Source organism: Sus scrofa, chromosome 8, assembly GCF_054392235.1.
Source record: "Sus scrofa isolate SSC_HxYL_T2T_F1_AM1 chromosome 8, Sscrofa_HxYL_maternal_Yorkshire_Landrace_v2.0, whole genome shotgun sequence".
In the NCBI taxonomy this organism is placed as follows: Eukaryota; Metazoa; Chordata; class Mammalia; order Artiodactyla; family Suidae; genus Sus; species Sus scrofa.
Genome location: NC_139390.1, coordinates 143,975,132 through 143,996,902, shown reverse-complemented (window position 1 = coordinate 143,996,902; position 21,771 = coordinate 143,975,132). Strand labels below are relative to the sequence as shown.

General features: G+C 52.4%; 2 protein-coding genes across 9 annotated transcripts in view; one reads left to right on the top strand and one right to left on the bottom strand.

Annotated features, from left to right (window-relative positions):
* LOC106508356 (uncharacterized) overlaps positions 1-21,771 on the bottom strand; it is a 232,700-nt gene that overhangs the window by 151,964 nt on the left and 58,965 nt on the right. For all 3 annotated transcript variants that reach the window (XR_002346918.2, XR_014813521.1, XM_084973746.1), the window contains exon 3: positions 19,132-19,252. The gene's annotated coding sequence lies outside the window, so the exon portion shown is untranslated. The remainder of the gene's footprint in view (positions 1-19,131; positions 19,253-21,771) is intronic.
* The window catches only part of FGF5 (fibroblast growth factor 5), a 29,218-nt gene continuing 25,047 nt past the window's right edge, over positions 17,601-21,771 (top strand). For 2 of the 6 annotated variants that reach the window (XM_084973735.1, XM_084973736.1), the window contains exon 1: positions 18,445-18,959. In XM_084973735.1, the coding sequence (XP_084829861.1) occupies positions 18,599-18,959 (361 nt within the window). In that variant the 5' untranslated portion in view covers positions 18,445-18,598. Of the gene's footprint in view, positions 17,785-18,226; positions 18,960-21,771 lie in introns of those variants that run through there. The other 4 variants (XM_084973737.1, XM_003129367.5, XM_013998656.3 and 1 more) reach the window with 4 other exon arrangements.

Below are 21,771 nucleotides of genomic sequence, written 5' to 3'. Positions count from 1 at the left end.
GAAATTGGAACCGCGTCTGCAACCTACACCACAGCTCACGGCAACACTGGATCCTTAACCCACTGAGCAAGGCTGGGGATAGAACCCGCAACCTCATGGTTCCTAGTCAGATTCGTCAACCACCGAGCCACAATGGGAACTTCCCCCATGTTAAGATTTTAAAAGGAACTAAATTGTACATACGGTGTGATTAAGATCATGTGAAAAATACATCTACCTGTTAAAAGATATAAAACAAGAAAATAAACAGATCAAAATTATTGACTATGAATGTGGTTAGGTGTTTGACTCATAAGAGATTTGCCCTCCCCACTCCATTTTGAAAGTTTTCTGATTATCTTTAATGCTAATTCAATGATATGCTATATTCTTCTAAATAAAAAAAATTAAAATGACCTTCATCTTGTTTGTGTGAACAAATAACAATAATACCTGAGGATGACACAAGAGAGAACTTGGGACCATTTAACCGTGGAGCAGCAAGAATTCCTGTCTGATGGGATCTCGGGTGCTGATGTGGCCTATCCTCCAGCTCACAGATGAAAGGCAACGGGAGAGGGGGAGCTGTGGTTTAAAGGGTGTAAATTTTTAGTTTTGCAAGACAAAAAGGTTCTGGGTGTCTGTTTCACAACAAAATGGACCATACTCAACGCTGCTGAACCAACCTGAGTTTCTTTGCTGTGGAAAGGTTCCTTTGTGCCATATATTAGATTCCAGGGAGAAGTGATATCATCTGGTATTTGCCTTTCTCTTTCTGACTCACTTCACCTAGTAGGATAATGTGAGAAAAAAGCATGTACACATGTATGTGTGACGGGGTCACCTTGCTGTGCAGTAGAAAATGGACAGAACACTGTAAACCAGCTATGATGGAAAAAAATCCTTATTAAAAAAGACAAAAAATAAATATAAATACAGAAAAAAAAGATGGCCAGCTTTATGCTCTGCATGCTTCACCACAGTCAGGAGAAAGGGTGAAAAGATCAGAACGTCAGTATTAGACTCGGCGGCGGAAGAACATGGTCCCTTGAAGGTTTCCGGCTGCCGCGCCTTGGCCGAGGGCCCCCGCGGGCACGGAAAAGCGAGTCGGGACGCGGAGCCGCGCTGCGCAGCGACGCTCTCCGCACATGGTACCTGCTGTGGCGTCTCTACCGCCTGTCCCTCGCCCGCCTGTGTCAGCGCCGCTGTGGTGCGGGATCCACGCGGTTCGTCAGGGCTCCATCTCAAATGGGAACTGTTGTGTCTCTGCGTTCCACCTCGGGGCTTTTTTCCAAGGCCTGGGTACCCTCAGGGGGTGCCCACAGGTAGCCTGGACGTGGGAGGGAGGAGGAATCAGGGGGTAATTGCTTCAGCCACCCCTCCTTCTCTGAGACCGTTTGGAGACAGGTTCCACAAGGTGCTCAGCGTGTCCCAGTTACTGATGCTGGTAACCAGTTCAATAATCCATCCTTTTTTTGTATGGGGGTGGGGGGCGCTCTTTCCTCATGTCTGGTTTCATCCTCTCATTCATTTTTTTCTACTTCCCAGGATGGACTTCCAAATAAACTCTCCACACCCCGTTCTTCTCTCAGGCTCTGATAACATCTAAGCTAAATCTAGGAATAATATTTAGGACATGATGAAGTTTTAGGAGTCTTTGGGAGATTCACTGAAGAGATCCCTCAGAAAGTTTAAAATTAATTGCCGCCACCTCAAAAACACAGTCTTCCCCTTGTCTTCATCTGTTTTGCTCCCCGTCCTTTCAAAGATGCTCCTCGTGCCACACATTTACACTTGTTCTGTGCCCCTTCTCCCATTTTACTGTTTGTTTGTTTTTTTGGAAGTCTGAGCTCTAAAGAAAGTTGACGGAACATAAATTTTGCTTCATATGCCTCACGGAATTCCCTGGTGGCCTAGCAGTTAAGGACTGGGTGAGGTCACTGCTGTGGCTTGGGTTTGATCGCCGGCCTGGGAACTTCCTCGTGCCACAGGTGCAGCCAAAACAAAACCAAAAACCAAAAGAACCCACTACCTAAAATGCCTCACCGCTCACCTCTTTCATCCTCCAGCAGATCACACCTGCCTATACACAGATCTGGCTTCTCTGCAGAGAATCTTTGGTCCCTCTTGAGTTTCTGGCCCTGAGGCCACGGCTGATTTTTTTCTCAATCTAATTGCTCTGAACAAGGGCATGTTCTCTTTTGTGTGCCATTATTTCGTCACACTCAAAATCACGTCCTTCAAAAAGAAAGTGGAAGAATACAATAGAAGATATTTTTATCCTGCCTGGTATGTCTAGGAAAGGTTTACTATTTTAACAAAAACTTGGGATTTATTTTCTTTTTAAACATATCTCTAGGAACCCATTATGTCCATGTGTCATATCTCATTGGATGCACAGTGTGGGAAATGCAGTTAAAACCTGCAGAAATCCTGGGTCTTTGGCACTTTTCCAAAGGCTAAAAGGAATTCTTGCAAAAATGAAAGCTATTTGTGTCCCGGGAGATGTGAAATTGTTCTGCTTGAATCAAAATTGCTGTCTCGAAGAGAACCAAACATTTGAAAAGTTTGGGAGATGAAATGGTGCTAACCCACTCGTGAAAGTTAGCGCACCTTCCCCCTGCTTGTGGCCGGGAAGCTGCGACTATGTTTCCTTTTACCCTAATCCTTCTGCAGGCACAGCGGTCCCCAACTCCCGGCTATCATTGTCCCTCTATGTTGTGTTTCTCCCAGTTTTAGATCGATGTTCTTCAGAAATAACTAATTTTCTATGATACTTATCATCTTTACAAAGTTTAGAGGACTTATTAATTTGAAAGTTTTAAGAAAATCATTGGCAACTAGAATTTTCACAAAAAGAGTAACTTAAAACAACATATTTAAGAAACTAGAATGATCAAATGTTGGTGATAAAAAAAGGGTCAGAAACATCCTAATTCTCCTCCTAAGTCTGTGTAGAAGAAAGTGAAGATCTGTGCAGCTTATATAATATACAAAGCCACCTACCAGAATCAGCGTCGCCGAGACGGAAACACACGCTTTCTGTCACTTAACGCCGTTTAGCTGAAACAGGCTGCACCATGGTCTGTACGGCCTGAGAAAAGGAGTAGAGATGAGTGGCTACGTCTGGCCGACCCTGCGCTTGTACCATCTGTCTCGTTCTTCAGGACTTTGGGTGGGTATGTAATCGAATTGCTTCTAGAGATTTTTAAGCGTTCCAGTTGAGGAAAACCTGATCCATGGAGAAAGTAAGTAACTTGGTCAATTACATAGTTAATCAGCGACGGAGCCGGAACCGGAACCCATCCTTCCATTCATTCCTGCGTTTCTTCGCTCAGGCAATAAATACTTCCCCACTGCGATCTTAGGCATCCTGTGGATTCATTGGCTCCTGGGGGGGGGGGGGGGCTTGGTCCCTCCGATCTCAAACTATAAAAGACGGTAGGCTTACGGTTTTTGGTTTCCTCTTACCTCGTCAGGCACTCAAAGGACTGAATAAACCAGCGCGCAGAGTAGCGTGAGGAAGACAGGAGACACGCTTAGTCACATGCAGTCACTCCCTGTAAAATCCTGTGGCGCATCAGCCTTACGCTCGGGGCCAGGCTTGTTCTGTCGTAAGAAAGAGTGACAGAAACCTGTGCTAGCATCTCGCTTGCCTTCCTCGCCCATATGTGAACCTAAATGCACCTTTGTGAGGCGGCCAGGCTTCGAGCAGATCATGCAATGAAAGCGACTAAAACTGGAGCTCACTGTGCGGTCGAACCCCAGGCGGAGAGACGCTGGTGGCCATTTGTTATCTGGAATCAGGTTCATCTCCAAACGCTTCCACACGGAACTTCATTCATGTACCTTGTGAATCCTACTGCTGATGCTCAGCCGTCCACACCAATCCTGACTTTCACACAGCTTCTACCCAACCGTCGGAGGAAAGCGGACATGGCACGGTTAAGAATCTGACAGTATCAGGCTTAGTTTATCTTCGAGCCTGAAGAAAATGTTGGAAAGAAATGCCATTTTTGGAGGGGCTAGATCAATCATATTCTCAGCTCCCTTTTCAGCTCAGGCCACGTGGGAGAAGGACTTGGGCTAATTATCCCATACAAAGCTATGAGGAAGAAGAGCTGCACAGATCCAATTGTGGTAAGTAGGGACGTTTTGAAAACACAGCACAGGAGGACCTAGTCTAGATGTGGGGTGGGAGATGAGTCAGGGACGGCGCTTGAGAGAAAGCAGCTTTTAGGCTATTTTTTAAAAAAGGAAAAAAGAGAGTTCCCTACGTGGCTCAGCAGGTTAAGAACCTGACGTCTCTGTGAGGATGCGCGTTCCAACCCTCGCCTCGCTCACGGGGTGAAGGATCCGGTGCTTCCGCAAAGCAAGCTGCAGCGTGGGGCACAGACACCGCTCGGATCTGGTGCTGCCGCGGCTGTGGTGTAGGCTGGCCGCTGCCGCTCCGATTCTGCCCTTAGCCCAGGAATGTCTGTATGCCACAAGTGCTCCACTAACGAGAGGAAGGAGAAGCAAAGCAAAGCAAGACAAGAAAAAAAGAAAAGGAAAGCAAAGAAAGAAAAAAAGACGAGATTGGTAGCGCTGTGCAAAGCGGAGGGTGTCTTTCAGAAGACAGGCCCACGTCCCTGTGCCCCGAACACTCCCCCGGTTCTTCGCGTTTCCCCTGAAAGGACTCCGGCACCTTGCACTTTGTCACGGATATTGCATTACGTATGTCCCAGGGCCGGTTACCACCGGATGAAGGTCTTGATGTACCCAAGATCGGGACACCGAAAAGAATGGACGTCACTCAATATAAACTTTTAAAATAGAGAAAACACAACGAAACAAACTGTGAACGGGGCGCTGATGACTGCGGTCCCGCGGCTCCTTGGGCTTCATGTTGAGAAGCAGCGAATAACCCAGAAGCGTGCGCAGGATCACGTGTGCTGCCTGGACACTCATCTTCTCTTGGAGAATGGAGGGGTCGCGCTGGCTTTTATTTGCGTGTTTTATGTTTCTAACGCGAGAAGGACTCTTTACTGTGCTCCTAATATAGCGGATAGGCCAGGAAAATCCCTGGACGAAAAATGTGTTTCATGACTTACCGACCTGGCAAATGGAGTGTCCTTTGAAGGCTTTATTCGGGCGCGACGCGACAGGGCCTTTGCTGTCTAGAAAAGATGTGCTCCGTGCACTGGGAGACCCCGTGACACAGGTGCCTGAACGTCACCACTCCAGTAATGGGGAGACAGGGGCCCACAGAACTTGGGGACTACTGTTCGGTCGGAGGCCTGTCACGTCTCTGCACGTGTCCTGATGACATTGTCGGTGACATTTGTGACCAAGGAAACCCCTCGTGGTTTCACCCAACAGGATACAGAGCATTTTCTTTCCCTTCCCCTGGACTGAAGAAACCTGACCTAGAAAAGGAAAGGCCACGGAGGGGCACTTGTTGACTTGCGCCGAAACGTGAATCTCTCTCTCCCCCAAACTGATGTGCCCCAAAACACGGGAGAGGAAAAAGAGGGGCTGTATTTCTTTGGTCTTTTTGTTTCTTCCAAGGCCCCACCCATGGCATATGGAGGTTCTCAGACTGGGGTTGAGTCGGAACCACAGCTGCCAGCCTGCACCACAGCCACAGCCATGCCAGACCCTTAACCCACTGAGCGAGGCCAGGGATTGAACCTGCATCCTCACAGAGGCTAGTCAGATTTGTTTCCACTGAACCACGATGGGAACTCTGGGACTGTATTTTGACGGTTAACAGAAGGGAGGCCCTGCTGTGCCAGGAAAGTACTGGTTTGTTAATGTGCATTAGCTCCTCAGCTTTCACGACAGTAACTGAAGCCGCACTCAGAGCCAGAGGCTGCCATTGTCTCCATGTCACCCTTAAGGCCAGTGAGGCCCAGAGAGGTTAAGAAACCTGCTCCAGGTTGCAGAGCTTGGAGCACTGGGCCTGTGAGAAGACTGAGTGTGTGTTTGCGGTGCCAAGGCCAGGTGTGTTTGTGGAGGGAGCAGTGCTGTGAGATTCACCCACGCGGCCTTGAAGGCTGGCGTTTAGGCGCGTGCTGGTGTCTTCCTGGTGGATGCCTGCATCTTGGGTCAATTCACATGAAGATCTCAGTACCAGAGTTCTCACTGCAGCGCAGTGGAAATGAATCCAACTAGTATCCATAAGGATTCAAGTTTAAACCTGAATCCCGGCCTCGCTCAGTGGGTCGGGGATCTGGCGTTGCTGTGGCTGTGGCCGACAGCTGAAGCTCAGATCGACCCCTAGTCTGGGAATTTCCATATGCCTCAGGTGTGGCCCTAAAAAACAAAAAAACCCCGCAAAAAACAAAACCATACTGCCTGGTTCTTCAGCATTTACCTAGAAGGTAGTTTCTGGAGAGTCCCTTTGAGAAGCCGTAACCGGAGGTCCCCCAGATGTTGCTTCGTTGACAACCCCGCGTTCAAGGGCCACAGGTTAGGTGTGACACAATCGCAGTGGAAAGGACAAGAGTTTCCTCCCCAGTGATCAATACAAAGGAAATAGTTTTAATAACAATTTCAAGGCTTTCAAAATGCTTTACCTTGGCGACAAACCAAGTGATCCTTGCTCTGAAATAGACAATTCCTTTATGATTCTCTTTCTCTTAAAATGCATTGACTTTTCAGTTTTTAATCTTCTGAGTTCCCTTTGTGGCTCAGGAGGTTAAAAACTCAACTCGTATCCATGAGGACGCAGGTTGCATCCCTGACCTCACTCAGTGGCTTAAGGATCTGGCGTTGCCCTGAGCTGTGGTACAGGTGGCAGCTGCAGCTCGGATTTGATCCCCAGCCTGGGGACTTCCATATACCCCAGGTGCGGCCCCGAAGAAAAATTTAAAAATTTTTAATCTTAGACATGCTACCCGATTTTCAACATGACGGCTCGTTACAATAAACATACTGATTGGTTGCTCATCTTCTCCAGACAAACCAAAACGTATCACAGATGAAGCTTCGTGTGGTTAAGGGGCCCTCAAATGCTTTCCAAAAAACTGTGAAGATTAATCATATGTGCGGAAAGCTTAAAGCGGGCAAGCTTGTGTTTTGGGTTTTTAAGAGGGATTACTGTTGGAAGGAGACAGGTGCAAACGCGGATCGGGCTTCTTCACTGTGGTTGTGTTGTCCCTTCTTCTGGTGGCCTCAGAACAAGGCCAGTGCCTCTCATTCGCCTCCAACCTGTGTCCCTGCAATCGTCTTCCAGCTGCCGCAATACAGCTGCAAGGTGGGTGATCGGAATCCCGCCTTCTAAAAGCTGCTGGACCAAGCTCTTGCGCCACAAGTTATGGCACACTTAATTTCATTTATTTTACTCTCTGCACTTCTCCAAAGGCAAGATGAACGGATTAAAATATCTTTATACTCATCCATTGCTAGTTTTTTTTTTTTTTAAATATGTTAAGCAAGTGCATTTCTTTTTGTCCTGTAGGACACCACCCACGGCACATAGAGGTTCCCAGGCTAGGGGTCGAATCAGAGTTACAGCTGCCGGCCTACGCCACAGCCACAGCAACAAAGGATCCAAGCCGCGTCTGTGACCTACACCACAGCTCATGGTGAGGCTGGGTCCTTAACCCACTGAGCAAGGCCAGGGATCAACCCGAGTCCTCATGGATACCAGTCAGGTTCCTAAACCACTGAGCCACAACGGGAACGTCCACAAATGCACTGTTTTGACAAGTTTAACAGAAATATCTATACTTTTTATAATTACATAATTTTCATCATCAATTAAATGTATGTAATAATTTCATCTTCAGAGTCACACTTGTCTAACTGCTCCACACACAACAGAAATTGTTAGCCCTCTTTTTACAGAGGATGAAAATGTGGCTCTCAAGTTTGACTCACTACACAGTCACTGTGTGTGCGTGTTTAGATCAGGAGGTGAGCTGTGGAATGAGAATTGAGGCACATATCGGTTCTCATGAGGGACCTTTGCCGCCGCTGCCCCTGCTGTCTTTACAAAATGAACTAAGTTTTGAAGCGCTGCAGACTTCCACTTTGCTGTGCTGGAATGTTGAAAGGTATGAAGTTTGCTTTGTTTTGTTCTCCAGCGTGAGCACCACAGAGAAGCAGCTGCATTTGCGTCTCATAGTCCACCCCCATTTTCCGCTTCCTGATCCCTCTTTGTGCTGTCCCTGCTCCAAAATTCTTAGAGCAAGAAAGGGTTAAAGGAAGCAGTGTTTAGCAGGCGATGCCTCCTTCTCTCCCCTCCCATTTTCCACCCCAAACTCAGGGAGGAGGAGAGAGTGGAGTAAGGGAAACTGAAGGTGAAAAGAGAGTCAGAGGGAAATACAGCAGCATCCAGGAGGCAGTTACGCTCTTTGAAAAATTATAGGGTGAGGAGTTCCCGTCGTGGCGCAGTGGTTAACAAATCCGACTAGGAACCATGAGGTTGCGGGTTCAGTCCCTGCCCTTGCTCAGTGGGTTAACGAGCCGGCGTTGCCGTGAGCTGTGGTGTAGGTTGCAGAGGCGGCTCGGATCCTGCGTTGCTGTGGCTCCGGTGTAGGCCTGTGGCTACAGCTCCGATTGGACCCCTAGCCTGGGAACCTCCATATGCCGCGGGAGCGGCCCAAGAAATGGCAGAAAGACCAAAAAAAAAAAAAAAAATTATAGGGTGAACTAAAATATGGGAACTAGAATGCTATTTCCCCTTGCTCCACCGTCCCTGAAGCCCCTAGAGCATAAAATGAGATGTGGCTATTTTATAAGCCTGAAATAATGCCTCTCAAGCTGGGGAGCAGACCTTCAATCATTAAGTTTATGTATTCATTCAAAGATATTTGTTGGGCAACCACAATATAGGCCAAACATTATTCTTGGTGTTTGGTAAATATTTGTAAGTAGAAGGAAGATTCTTGCCATCGTGGAGTTTACATGCTAGCAGGGTGAAACAAACCATCCTCAATGAACACAACACACAAGTGCATCCTGCAGTACGTGAGTTCGAAGGCGCTAAGTACTTCAAGCACAGCTGTAAGGGTCCTTGCTCTGAGACTTAGACTGAGTTCTGAGGCTCGGCTCTACCACCTCCAAGCTGTGTGACTTGGGTAAGTTACTTACCCTCTCTGTGCCCCAGTGTTCTTAAGACCTGTAAGATAGACTAGACCATACTGCCTGCTCCATAAAGTTGCTGTGCGTATTAGATGAATCAGTACCTGGCAAGAATACCTGGCTGATAGTAAGAGCTACCTGGTGCTTATTAAACAAATAGCTGCTGTGGGAAGAAGTTAAAAAGGAAAGCAGCACAGGGTCAGGGAGTCTGGAGGGCGTAGTTTACAGCGGGTGGTCAGGAGATGGTTGTGAAGAAAACCCATGAGCAGAACCTTAAAGGCGGTGAAAGCCTTAGCCGGGCAGGTAGATGGGGGCAGAGCTGTCCAAACAGAGGAAGTGAGCTTTGTGAGCGTCCTGCGGGGACCGGAGACTGCTGAGCTTCGGGAACGGCCAGGGAGCCCGTCTGGCTTGGAACCGAGTCGGCCTGCGGTTCAGTTAGGGGCTGCAAGACCACTGGGAGGAGTTTAGCTTTTCGTTTAGGCGTGAAATGAGAGGTGATTGGTGGGTTTTTGTTTTGTTTTGCTTTTTTCTTTGTATGGCTGCACCTGCCGCATATGGAACTTTCCGGGCTAGGGGTCAAATCAGAGCGGCAGCGGTGGCCTACACCACAGCCATGACAACACTAGACCCAAGCCTACTTCTGTAACCCACACTGTAACTTGCAGCAATGCTGGATCCTTAACCCACCGAGCGAGGCCAGGGATCAAACCCGCATCCTCATGGACACTGGGTCGGGTCGTCGACCCGCTGAGCCACTAAGGGAACTCCAGTTGGTGGTTTAAGGAGAGGAGTGTGGCACACACTGACTTTTTCCCCAAAAGATGAGTGCGCTGCACTGACAACGAACGGAAAGGAAGAAAGGCCAAAATCAGGGCCTTGGGGAGGTGATGACGGCTTATGTTTGGGTGGCTGCAGGGGAGACGGTAAGCAGGGCGTGGGTTCTGCATAGGTCGGGATAAAGCCAACAGGAGTTCCTGACGGGTCGTATCTAGTGGATGCAGGAAGGAAAAAAACATCAAGAGGGAATCCAAGATTAAAAGGCCTCCTCATAATTTCTCCTCTTTGCTTTCCTTCCTACCTGTGATTTTACTCGTCCACCCGTTTTCTCTCTGTAACTGAGGCCAGGAGAGCTCCCGAGCCTGGAAGGCTGTAACATCGGGAAAGGAGAGTGGTTTTGAGAGAGATGATGGGACAGAAGAGAGAAGCCAGATCCATCTGGAGGGGGGGGTTCAGGCTGGCAGCTCCCCCCGAGAGTCTAGTGGAGAGCAGTTCCAGCTGGGAAGGGGTGCAAGGGACGAGGTTCCCGGGCGTCCTCCTGCTACCCGGCTCTGTGGGTGAGCTTTCCCGGGCGGACGCGGGATCGAGACGTTTCTCTGAGCTGGCAGGGATTTCTGTATATCTTGAATATGGGCAATGAAAGGTTAGGAAATCTGAAAATAAATATTGGCCCTAACACCTCTCTTTGAAAAACATAGACTCTCGATCTCCTCTCTCTCCTTCCGAAACCTTCGTGTCGTCTCATTCTCTTCTGTCTCCACGAATCTATGCATGTGAGCGGTCACAGGAATAACTGCTTAGTTCAGGAATTGACACTGACTTTTTCCAGCAAAGGCTGTTAAGCCGGATAGACCTCTCCCGGCATAGAACACCATGAATGCACTCCAAATGGTGATTTGCTTTTTCTTCTTTTTTCTTTTTTGATTGCACCTGTGCCATGTGGAAGTTCCTAGGCTGGGGACTGAACCCGTGCCACAGCAACAACCCTTGCCGCTGCAGTTGACGATGCCGGAAACTTAACCTGCTTCTTCTTTGAAAATAACCCCGAAAACGGTGCTTTTCTGAAGGAGACGGTCACACGGAGAAAAGCCTCCTGTCTCACCGTACTTGCTTTCCCAGTGCTTTGCGGCGTCTCTCTTTCCCTCTTGCCTCCCTTCCTGCACTCTTAAATCAACCGATGAGTCATCCACAAAGGCCATGGAGAGCGTGAGGCCGCAAAGCCTCCTGTCTGCGAAACCACCGGCTCCCTTAGAGAGGAATGTTCCTCGAATCCGACCACATGTTCATTGGCTCCTTAACAGCTGCCGCCGCCCCAGGCTGCATTTCCGGGGCCGAGGTAGAGAAAGGGAAGTGGATTCCTGGACATCTTCCGTCAGAAGTCCAGCAGCCACGCTGCAGCCCTCCTGGGCCCTACGCAGGTGCTCTTTCCTTTCTTCTGACAACAGCAAAGCTTCCCAACACCCCAGATGACAATCTCTGCGCTAGGACTTAGCGGCTCCCCAGACAGGTGTTTCTCTGTACAGCCAGACGACAGGTGTTTGCCCTGCGCAGCCTGCCAAGAGCCGAGGAGCCAGAGGAGAAAACAAAGCCCATTTGTGAAAATGATGACTGTAATTAAGAGCTACGGGAACGCCAACGATGAAAGCCCAGGCGCCCTGGACACGGGCGCGGGGCGACTGCGCATCACAGAGCATTGCTGCTGGCGTCGCAGTTCTCACTCCTCGGGGGAGAGACGGAAGCGGTGTTAGAGCATCTTTGAAACCATCCGTCAGAAGGACCCTCAGTTCGGATTTGTGTCCCCGGGCATTGGGGGCATCCAAGGCAGCGCCTGCAGAAGAGACAGCCTTCCTAGTTGCTTGAGAGACCGATTACACAGGAGAAGCCAACCCACGCCCACATCGCAGCACGCTGCGTGGGGACCCTCATTCCCGGGAGTTTCGCTGTGTTCCTCGGGCTCCCAGCAGGGACTTGCCTCCTTTCCAACCAGGTCTTGACAGTCACGTGCGTGTGCACCTCAGCTCCTCCCTTAGAAGCACCCACGAGCGTCAGAGCTGGGCCCACAGCAGAGTGGTTTGCGGAACATAAACACTTTCTTAAAAAAAAAAAAAATCTGTGGGAGTTCCCGTTGTGGCTCAGTGGTTAACGAACCGACTGGCGACCACGAGGTTGTGGGCTCGGTCCCGGGCCTCGCTCAGTGGGTTAAGGATCCAGCGTTGCCGTGGCTGTGCTGTAGGCCGGGAACCTCCATATGCCGCGGGTGCGTCCCTAAAAAGACAAAAGACCCCCCCCCAAAAAAATAAATAAATCTGTGAACATATATTAGTCAGTCATTTGTTCTTCAGGAGCTGAGGAGCTCCCGCCGCTCCGGCCTGAGGCAGCAACTGGAATGTGAAGCGAAGGGCGGGCTGGGCAGAGACATCACAGACCTCACCGATTCGACTTTCTTTTCTTTTTTAAAAAATATGTTCCCTTGGGAGGTGCTCGCCAGGGTTGAAGGGTTTCAGGATGTTAGCCTAGAGGGTTTCGGAGTTTTTTGTCTCTTTAGGGCCGCGCCCGCCGCATATGGAAGTTCCTGGGCCAGAGGCTGAATGGGAGCTGCGGATGCCGCCTGCGCCAGGGCCACTGCGTTGCCAGATCCCAGCGGCATCTGTGACCTACGCAGCAGCGGGGGCAACGCCGGATCCTTAACCCGCTGGAGGAGGCCGGGGATCAAACCCGCGTCCTCGTGGACAGCAGTCCCGTTCTGCGTCACAAGGCGAGTCCCCAACATGATTTTCCTGCTACGTGTAGGTGATCACAAAACACAAAGTAATTGTAACTGCTCGGTCCCTCCGCTCCACTTTTAATCTTTCTTTTTTTGGTATATTTCGACATGGGAACTGAGGAGGGACATGTGTGGGTAGTTCAAGTCTAGCCGTCACATGCTGGGGTTATTGAACACTTTTATGCTGTGATTGCTGCAAGAATGGTCCAGGATTTCCCAGCTAGCTATTTTGCAGTGTAAAAAAACAAAAACAAAAACAAAAACAACATGAAAGAAATGAAAAGGATGCTTCACAAATTATTCTTCTAGAGGCGTAGACATGGGATGCTTTTTTTTTTTGGTTTGTTTTTAAACCAGCTTTTAGTTAAGCTGAAAAAAATGTTTGGACTTCTCAGCAAGTTCTTGACTTTAGAAAGACAGGCAAGGAGTGTTTCTCTAGAATGCGAGTCTAAACTCTTCTTGGGAGAAAACTGAAACGGCAGGAAAACACCCATTTAGCACTGTTGAAGCTGTCTTTCAAATTTTGTTTGCTTCCCTGCCAACAGCTGCATCTTTAATTTTGGCCTCTACCCCTTTGACACTGAAGAAAAATAAGCATTTTATTATGGGGGGGGAACAACTTTGTGTGTACTGACTCTCAGATTTAGTCAGAAATCAGCTTTGATCCAATCACTTCCTGAGCAACTGGCTTTGGCCGTCTTGGCGCCAGGATAGGCCATGAGCCCCGGGTTTCAGCAGCTTCTTCTCTGTTTATCACTGGTACCAGGCTGGGTCTCCCTTCTGTTCCCTCCCCACCCCATCTCGATTGGCACAGGAGGAATGTCCTAGAAGAGGCCACCGTGCCTCCTTTCCACCCCCGCCCTCACTCTTCCTGAGCCATTTGCTTATGGCCTGTCTCCCTGGATGGAAACCAAACACCCAGAAGCTAAAGCTATTCCAACAGCAGTGACGCCCCTTCTCTCAGAGGTGACAAACGTCCCCGAACCCTCACCCTTTTCGCCACAGACACACTTCTTATGGAGAATGAAGACAGAAAACACCACCCTCGCCCCCGATGCCCAGGGCAGCCGCTCTAGACGATATTAGATACAGCTTGTGCCAGGAACGAAACCCTTCACGAAGGGCCAAGTAGGCTCTGATTGGGGGCAGGGGATGGTGGCCTGATCTCAAATCACGACTTTTGCACTCCTGTGTGGCCAGCGCAGGGAACTGCCCCCTCCACCGTTCCTGGCTGGCCCTAGACAAGAGGAGGGGCTTCCAGCAGTTTAAGAGCAGTTACTTCCTGCAAATGGATATTGTGTGCTGAGATAACTGGGGGGCCTGCAGAGCTCTGGGACTCAGTACAGGGCCGTACCAGAAGCGAAGGCAAAAATAGTCACCAGGCGTTTTCGTTGTGGCTCAGCAGTAACAAACCCAACTAGCATCCATGAGGAGGCAGGTTTGATCCCTGGCCTTGCTCGCTTGGTGGGTTAAGGATCCGGTGTTGCCATGAGCTGTGGTGTAGGTTGCAGACACGGCTGGGATCCCACGTTACTATGGCTGTGGCGTAGGCCGGCAGCTACAGCTCTGATTCGACCCCTAGCTTGGGAACCTCCATGTGCCAGGGGTGTGGCCCTTAAAAAAAGTCACTGGGGAAGCTGGAAAGCACCAGAGATGAGCTATATGATAAAAAGTAACTGATTTCATTGAGTCCATTCACAAAAGACCTTTCTGCTGGCAAAGGCTGCTCTGCTTTCTGACTCCACAGACGTGGAGGGACCAGCTGCTTGTGGCCATTGCAAAACAGCTGCCTCCACAGAGAGAGAGGAAGGGACCTGCCGCCGGGCCTGCAGAGCCCCTAATCACTCTGTCAGCACCCTGCCTGCGCGGCCCAGTCTCTGCTTCCTCCGAGCACAGACGCCCTTCCCACCCCTCCCAGCCTGCTCGGGGCTCTTGTAGCCACAGGCTATTTGTTCCTGTAGTTGCTGCCAGCTTGGCTGGTAAGGAGCCAGGCCTGGAGGAAATAGAGGCTCCTGGCAAGAAGCAGTGCTGACGGCCCCCGCAGGGACAGTCCCAGACCCCTCCCGAAATGCAACTGTGCCTCCACCCAAATCCTATGGAGCCAGACGTTGCCTCGGGGTCACCGGGGACCTGGTGAGCAAAAAGCAGTGCTGCTGTCTGGACACATCCTTGGGATGTGTGGCAGGCGGAAGGAACTGGAGAGGAGGCCAGGCCCAAGCCCTTCACTTGGGAAAAAGTCCGAAATCCTCTGGGCTTTTGTCTGCTTGAATCAAGCGGAAAACCAGTCTGCCCTGCAGTGGGACAAACCTCAGAGCCGGCAAAGCTCCAGCCTCAGCCAAGTGAAGAGGCTGACTCTCTTGAACAGGCCCCAGGCACCCCGGCAGCGTGAGGCTTACGGGACTCTGGCTTGCGGCTTGCGCCGCCCCAGGGCCACTCCTCTGTCCCCAGGACCTCTTCTCCTTCCCTCCGTCCCAGCGTGATGCACCGTAGGAGGCCCGGGCTTTGGCATGCCTCTGGGGCCCTGGTCCCAGACACCTCTGACCTCTATTTATAACCAGAGGAAGGCCGTAAACATTAGGCTTGTCCCTCGGGGGGCAGGGCCCTTTGGCACTGACTTCTTGGCCCGGAACTCTTTCTGCCTAGATCTTTCTAGACTGTTGAGTGCCAGCCTGAGGACACAGGTCTTTAGATCTTGCTTCCAGTTGACTCCTGGCGCTAGAAGCTGCATCCATCGTGGCTACAGCTGCAAAAGCCCTAAGAGAAATTCCCCCCTGGTTTCCCACACGGAACTGGGGGAGCCTGAGCTGGGCGAGGAGCTGAGGGAGGTCAACGCGAAGGGCGGGGGACCAGAGCTGCGGCCTAGATGACTGGTGGGTCCCATTAACTCGTGGGGTAGGTTCTCGGTGTCCTGTCCGTGGCGATTAGGGGGAGCTGGCCTGGGAGGGCCATTCCTTCCTCTCTGCAGGGAGCCAGGAGCGAGCGCGCCTTCTCCCTGACCCGGCTCCTGCGGCTGGGGGCGCAGGCGAGCCCCCGCCTGCGCTCTGGCGCCCTCGCCGTGGCTCCTGGGCCTGGGAGTGGATGTCCGGACCTCTTCTGCCCAGGGGCGTTTGACGGTCCCCAAAGCGGCGAGAGAAAAAGTAGTCCAGGCTTGGTCTTCTGCGTGGAGTTTATGGGAGCAGAACGCGGAGAGTTTATGGGTAGCCGAGACGGGAAAATCAGGGGTTTTCGGACCCCAGACGTGCGGTGAACGCAGGCTCAGAGGATCTGCCGGCGGCGGCGGGGTACGCGGGCCCAGGTGGGCGCAGCGGGAGCGCGGGGCGACCCGCTCCCCTCTCTGCGGAGCTGCAGAGCCAGGGGGCTGGGGGTTCCGCGCGCCGGACAGACGCACTGCTGTCTTCTTTCACTGATCAGTTCTTGAACTGGTACTGACCCAAATACCTGTTCCACCTTCCTGTAGATTTTCTTTTCTTTTTTTTAAGTTTAGCGGCACCCATTCCACTTGCTCCCGCACACTCTACCGATGGTTTTAAGCGCGCACTTTCTAAAGTAGCAGCCAGGAAAGTTGAGAAGGAACTTGGGGTCTGGTTTGTCAGACTCACTCAGGAGAGAGGGTCACTTCCCTCCACGTAGTGAACGCTCAACTTTTGGTAAAGTCTCCCCCTCGGACCCCAGAGGAGGTGGGGGAGTGCCTAGCCCCCTATGGGTTGAGATGGGCTAAAAAGCTGAGCAGGTGTCTTGGCCTCCCTGGGTCGTCCCTAGACAAAAGTGTGGAGTCTTACAGGAGATGATTAGGGATACAAGACTGGTTGTTTCACTGGGGGTGGAGATGGAGGAGCTGAAAGAAAGAAAAGAAAAGGCGGAAGCTCAGCTCCAGAGGCTCAGCCCCCGCCTGGTTTTGGCCTCTAGGGTTTGGGAAAGAGGCAGGTGGGGCCAGCCCCTCTCCTGCTCTTTCAGCAGACTCCTAGGGCAGAGGAGGGGAGACACAAGTAACTGGATTGGCTTTGGAAAGTCTTTGCCACGTGAGGCATGGTGTTCAACGGTGTGACACACGGGGAAACTGACTGATGGCATCCAGCAGCACCAGCAGGCCTCAAGCCCTGACAGCTTTGTCAGAGACCCAAGGACACCACCTGCAGAAGGCACAGCGCCCAGGCTCAGCATTCCACAATCATTCAGCCTGGAAAGAGCCAAGGCCAGTCAAATAGACTGTTCTCAGGCACTGCCTGTTTGTGGTCAATGTCCACTGGCAAGGATTGCCTCGCAAGGGTCTGCCTACCCACGGTGGTTAGGCCGGAAGCATAGAGCTTGAGCCTAGCACAGCAGAAAGAGAAAGCGCATTCGGCCCAAGACAGAATTTTCTATCGTGTCCGTCAGGCGGTTGTGCCCAGGCCACGCACATCTCTGGGAGGCACCTTCACGCCCCACCCCCACCCCCAGCGACTTCGCCAAGTGACTTTCTGTTTACAACTGCCTTGATGTTAAGTATTCTAGCCACGGAAGATTTCCAACCCTGAAAATTTCTCCGTGTGTTTTTCTCTGCTTTTCATTATTGAGAAAGGAATCCTTAAGTGGGTGCTCAGCAACGGATGAAGCGCGTCTTAGCATCCACCTCGGTTTAAGCGAACCCATCTCATCGGTCAAGATCACAGCCGCTTCATTAAAACGACCAGTGACTAACGCCCCAGAGTGCAGTTTAAAGCTTCAGATAGGTTTTCAGGGGGAAATATTTCAAGAATGTAAGCCAGGTATATTTCTCAGATAAATGACAGGAGGGGCATTGCAGACATGGAAATTCTCGGGTCTCAGGTTTCCTGAAATCCAGCGCGCGCATCATTAATCATTCATTGGGGTCGGTCCTTCAGTCAATGGCAGCTCTGAGGAAGCTGAAGCAAGCCGTTAGCTAATCCTTCCTGCCAAGGGATCCTGGGGCGAGGGAAGACAACTGGACAGTTGGTCACATGTGCTGGTGCCCAGACCTTGCCCCGCTCCCCCGCTTCAAGCACGGTGTGCGCTGTGCGTGTGCGCGCACCCGCCGCGGGACGCGGCCCAAGAGCCTCCCAGAGGGAAAAGCAAATTCAGAAGCACTATGTTTAGGCGACAAAGAGTTTGCCGCGGGAGAGCAGCTCAGTCCCTGGCGCGACGACTTAGGATGGCTCTCTGAACCCTCGACACATCCACTCGTTAGCTCTTTGGTAAATCGGAAGCAACAAGGACAGCAGCCTTCTCCCCACCTTCCCAAAGCCTTCCCAAATCGGGCTGCGCATCCTCGTGGGGCTCCTGCCGTAAACACGTGCAGCCGCGGGATCCGCGGGTGGGACGCAGTTCCCCGGGCCGGGCCGGGGGTCCGGGGGTCCGGGGAGAGTCCGGTCCCCCGGGCAAAGGGAGGGGAACCTGGAAACTGGGTCCCGGGAGGCGAGAGCGCCTTGCTGGGGTGCAAGTGTGCCGCGGCGGCGGCGGCGGGAGAGGACGAGAACTCACTGGAGCGCGTGAACCCCCGTGCCCGCGGCTGCCCCAGGAGGACTCAGCGGCTCGCGCGGAGCCGAATTCCGCGCGGCGCTGGCTCGGGTGGAGGGTGGCCGGGTGGCGCGGGGGAACGGCCGGGGTGCGTGGCCCGGGGTGCGCGCGCCCGGCGTCGGGGTGCAGCCTCTCTCCGCCCGGCTTCTCCTCCCCCTGGCCCTCGCCCATCTCCTCCCTCCCCCCGCCCCCGCCCCCGGGACGGCGTGGCTCCCTCCCCGCACCGGCCGGAGAGAGTACACAAAGCGGCGGGTGAGGGGAGGCTTCGCAGGCGTGCACTGAGCAGTGAGATCACTGGCGTTATAAATATCCCAGTGCCAGCGCCGAGATCCGTTCGGGTGGCCTCTCTCCCCCGCCTCCCTCTCTCTTCCCCGAGGCTATGTCCACCCGGGGCGGCGAGGGGGGCAGCGCCAGAGGCACGCAGCCGCGCGGGGGCTACGGAGCCCGGAGCCAGCCCTACAAGATGCACTTCGGACCCCCGCGCCTGGAAGAATGAGCTTGTCCTTCCTCCTCCTCCTCCTCCTCAGCCACCTGATCCTCTGCGCCTGGGCTCCCGGGGAGAAGCGCCTCGCCTCCAAAGGGCAACCAGGACCGGCCGCCACGGGTAGGAACGCGGGAGGCGCCAGCAGCCGCCAGAGCAGCAGTAGCGCGACGTCTTCCTCCGCTTCCTCCGCCGCCTCCTCCCCCGCGGCTCCGCCGGGCGGCCCGGGAAGCGGCTCGGAGCAGAGCAGCTTTCAGTGGAGCCCCTCGGGGCGCCGGACCGGCAGCCTGTACTGCAGAGTGGGCATCGGTTTCCATCTGCAGATCTACCCGGATGGCAAAGTCAATGGCTCCCACGAAGCCAATATGTTAAGTAAGTTGCTCGCTCCCCCACAGAACCTGCCTGAGCGGGCGGCGGGGACTGGGGAGGGGCAGCGTGTTCTTCTCCGGGCCACAGGCGCACCTTCCGGAGCCCCGGCCCCTGGGATCCCGCCGGCCTGGCGGGTCGGGGGGGTGACGCGTGTCTGTGGCGCGCACACACTTACCCCTCTCGTGGGCATGAGGAATGGCGACTCCTGAGGGGCAGGCTGTCCGCGGAGCCTGGTGCAGACAGGCACCTGGCTTTCAGTTTGCTCTGGTCCCGACGAAGAGCTCCAGCCCCCGTGCCTGCAGAAAAAACACAAACCTTCTCTCTTGATTTCTGCTTCCCTTTGATACTTTTTACCAGACTGGCCATCAGAGTGCACCCATTTTCCCTGCCCGCAACAATTTTTATTTTGGAGAATAATCAAATCTGACACAACACCCGCCCCCCCACTACTACTGCCATAACCCCAAATTAAGATTATAAGTAATGTCTATATGTATATGTCTATTGTAGATACGTGCATATTTGCACATTATAAACATACAGAATATAAGTTAATATATTGTACGGGAGACCGGGCATACCCTGCTTAGAAGACGACAGTGATCTAGAAAACTGGACACGTCTAGAGAGGGGACGTGATGGACATTCGAATGATTAATGCGGAGTCGGGTTTAGCAACGTTTAATATCTTGAGACCATGACGAAACCTTGTGAGGACGAGGGGCCAGCCCTGGTCCTCAAGGACGATGGGGAGAAAGGGCTTTCTTTTAGAAGAAACTCCGGGGTAGTTCAGTTGGGCACAGGTGCCAATTTTGTAGGTGTGCTTCTTTTTTAAAGCCAAGTTTTAGACATTCTTTTCAGGGTTTTTCTTTCTCGCTTTCCCTCCTTCTCCATCTCCTCCTCTCTTCCACCGAGTTTGCAGGCTGTCACGGCCGCAGAGGGCGGGGTGGCCCGCGGGTGTGTGCGGTGGCTGCAGGACTGCGGACGTGCCTGCGGGCCTCTTCCTCGGTAGGGCCAGGAGGCGCGTCCAGCCCGGGGTGCGTCCACCAGATACACGCGCCGTCCTGGCCTCGGAGGGACGCGGGGGGGGGGGGGGGGGGGAAGACGCGGCCAGGAGAGGGCGCGGTGCGCGGCGGGCCCCCGGCTCCCGAGTGTCCACCTGGTGGCTCCCAGGCGTACCTAACTTTCTCAGTCTCAAGCCAGTGACCCCACGGGCCGCTGGGCTGCTTCTTACCCAAGCTCGGGAGGAACGCGAGCGTCGCAGCGGGGCTGGCATCCGGCAGCCGCCCCCACCCCCTCCCGGGGGACGAGGTGCTCGGGGGTGCGCACGTCCTCGGGCTGGCGGCTGGCAAGCTTCCTCCGGGGGTTCAGGAGGCGGGACGTGGAAGGCCTGGCGGTTGGCACCAGAAGGGCAGGGGGTGCACGCCCGCCTCCTGCCCCTGACCGGTCTTTCAGGCTCGGCCACTCCAGCTGGCTGTGCTGCACGTGGCGAGGTGGCCTGGAACCCCGAACCCGAGGAGACAGGGCCTTTCGCATCCGCCCCAGCGAATCCCAGGGCCTCCCACACGTTCCTCAGAGGGCTTGCTTTTGCGGCTTAAAGTTCAATGCGCTCCTTAAATACCTCACCATCTTGGGTCATAAAAAAGCAAGGTCAGTTAGGGGAAGGGGAAGTTCCTAAGATTTCAGGGTCAACAAGGGTTATGTCTGTTTCATTATTTCCATTTGTCCTTCTCATTGTGTCCCATCCAACTCTTTCCTCCTCCAGACATCAGAGCTCATTCCCCACTTCTAGGTAATCTTCCCCACTTTGTCCTCACACCAGCAGTTTCTCCTGTCTTCTTGTAGCTTATTCAGGCAATCAGCCTGGACACAGAGGACAGCTTCTGTGGTCCCCAAGGGAGACCCAAAGGTAGCCTGCAGGGAACAGCCAGCAGGCTGGATTCCAGGGGAGTAAAAGCTGTGACTGGGGGCTGGGTGAGCTTCCCTGTGCTAGAGGTCTCTGAAAAACAGACTCACTCCAGGATATTCATCCTCTTCTTTTAGAAGAAAACACAAGACAGAGATGTTTGCATCTTGGGCCTTGGGGAGGGAAAGTTGTGGAAAAGCACAGGAAGGAATGAGAACAGATTGACCAAGACTGCAGCTACCTACAGAAGACATCAGCCTATCGTCATTTCCAGGATCCACTTTCTTTTAAAATCCACTCCGAAAGATAGCTAACAGGCACAGGCACAAAACACTGTTTAATTTCTTAAACAAAACTAGATGAACGTGCCTAAATAAAACTTGTTTCATGTAACTAATACTTTTCTAATTCATTCCAGTTTACGACAGCCTCGTGGAATGTGGTCTGTACCTTTCACTTGGCTTGTGGTCACCCACTTATTCCTTCATCCATTTATTCCTGTGCCCCACAAAGGGGACGTCGCACACCGAGCCTGATAGTTTGGTTAGTGTTGGATGAGTTGGGAAGATTTCTTTCCTTCCGCGGGTTTTTCTCACAGAGGGAAAGTACACTTTAAATGCTTACGTCATGGAGATTTCTGATTTTGTGACGTCTGGAGTGTCCGACACTATTTCGTAAGATTTTGCTGCCATTGACGGATGAAGAATTTATGAGATATGTCACGTTTAAAAGCACAGCATGGAATTTGAGAGCTTAAAATGAATCTCTGTCTTTTAAGTAGCTGTGAAAGAGAGACAGAACCTGCTAATTGCAGTTGGTCCTATATCTCTTTGAAGATAGGACTTGATGGTTTCCTGATACATGTGTAAACCAAGGCGGCATTTGTGGAATGTTGGGTAGAGCGGATGA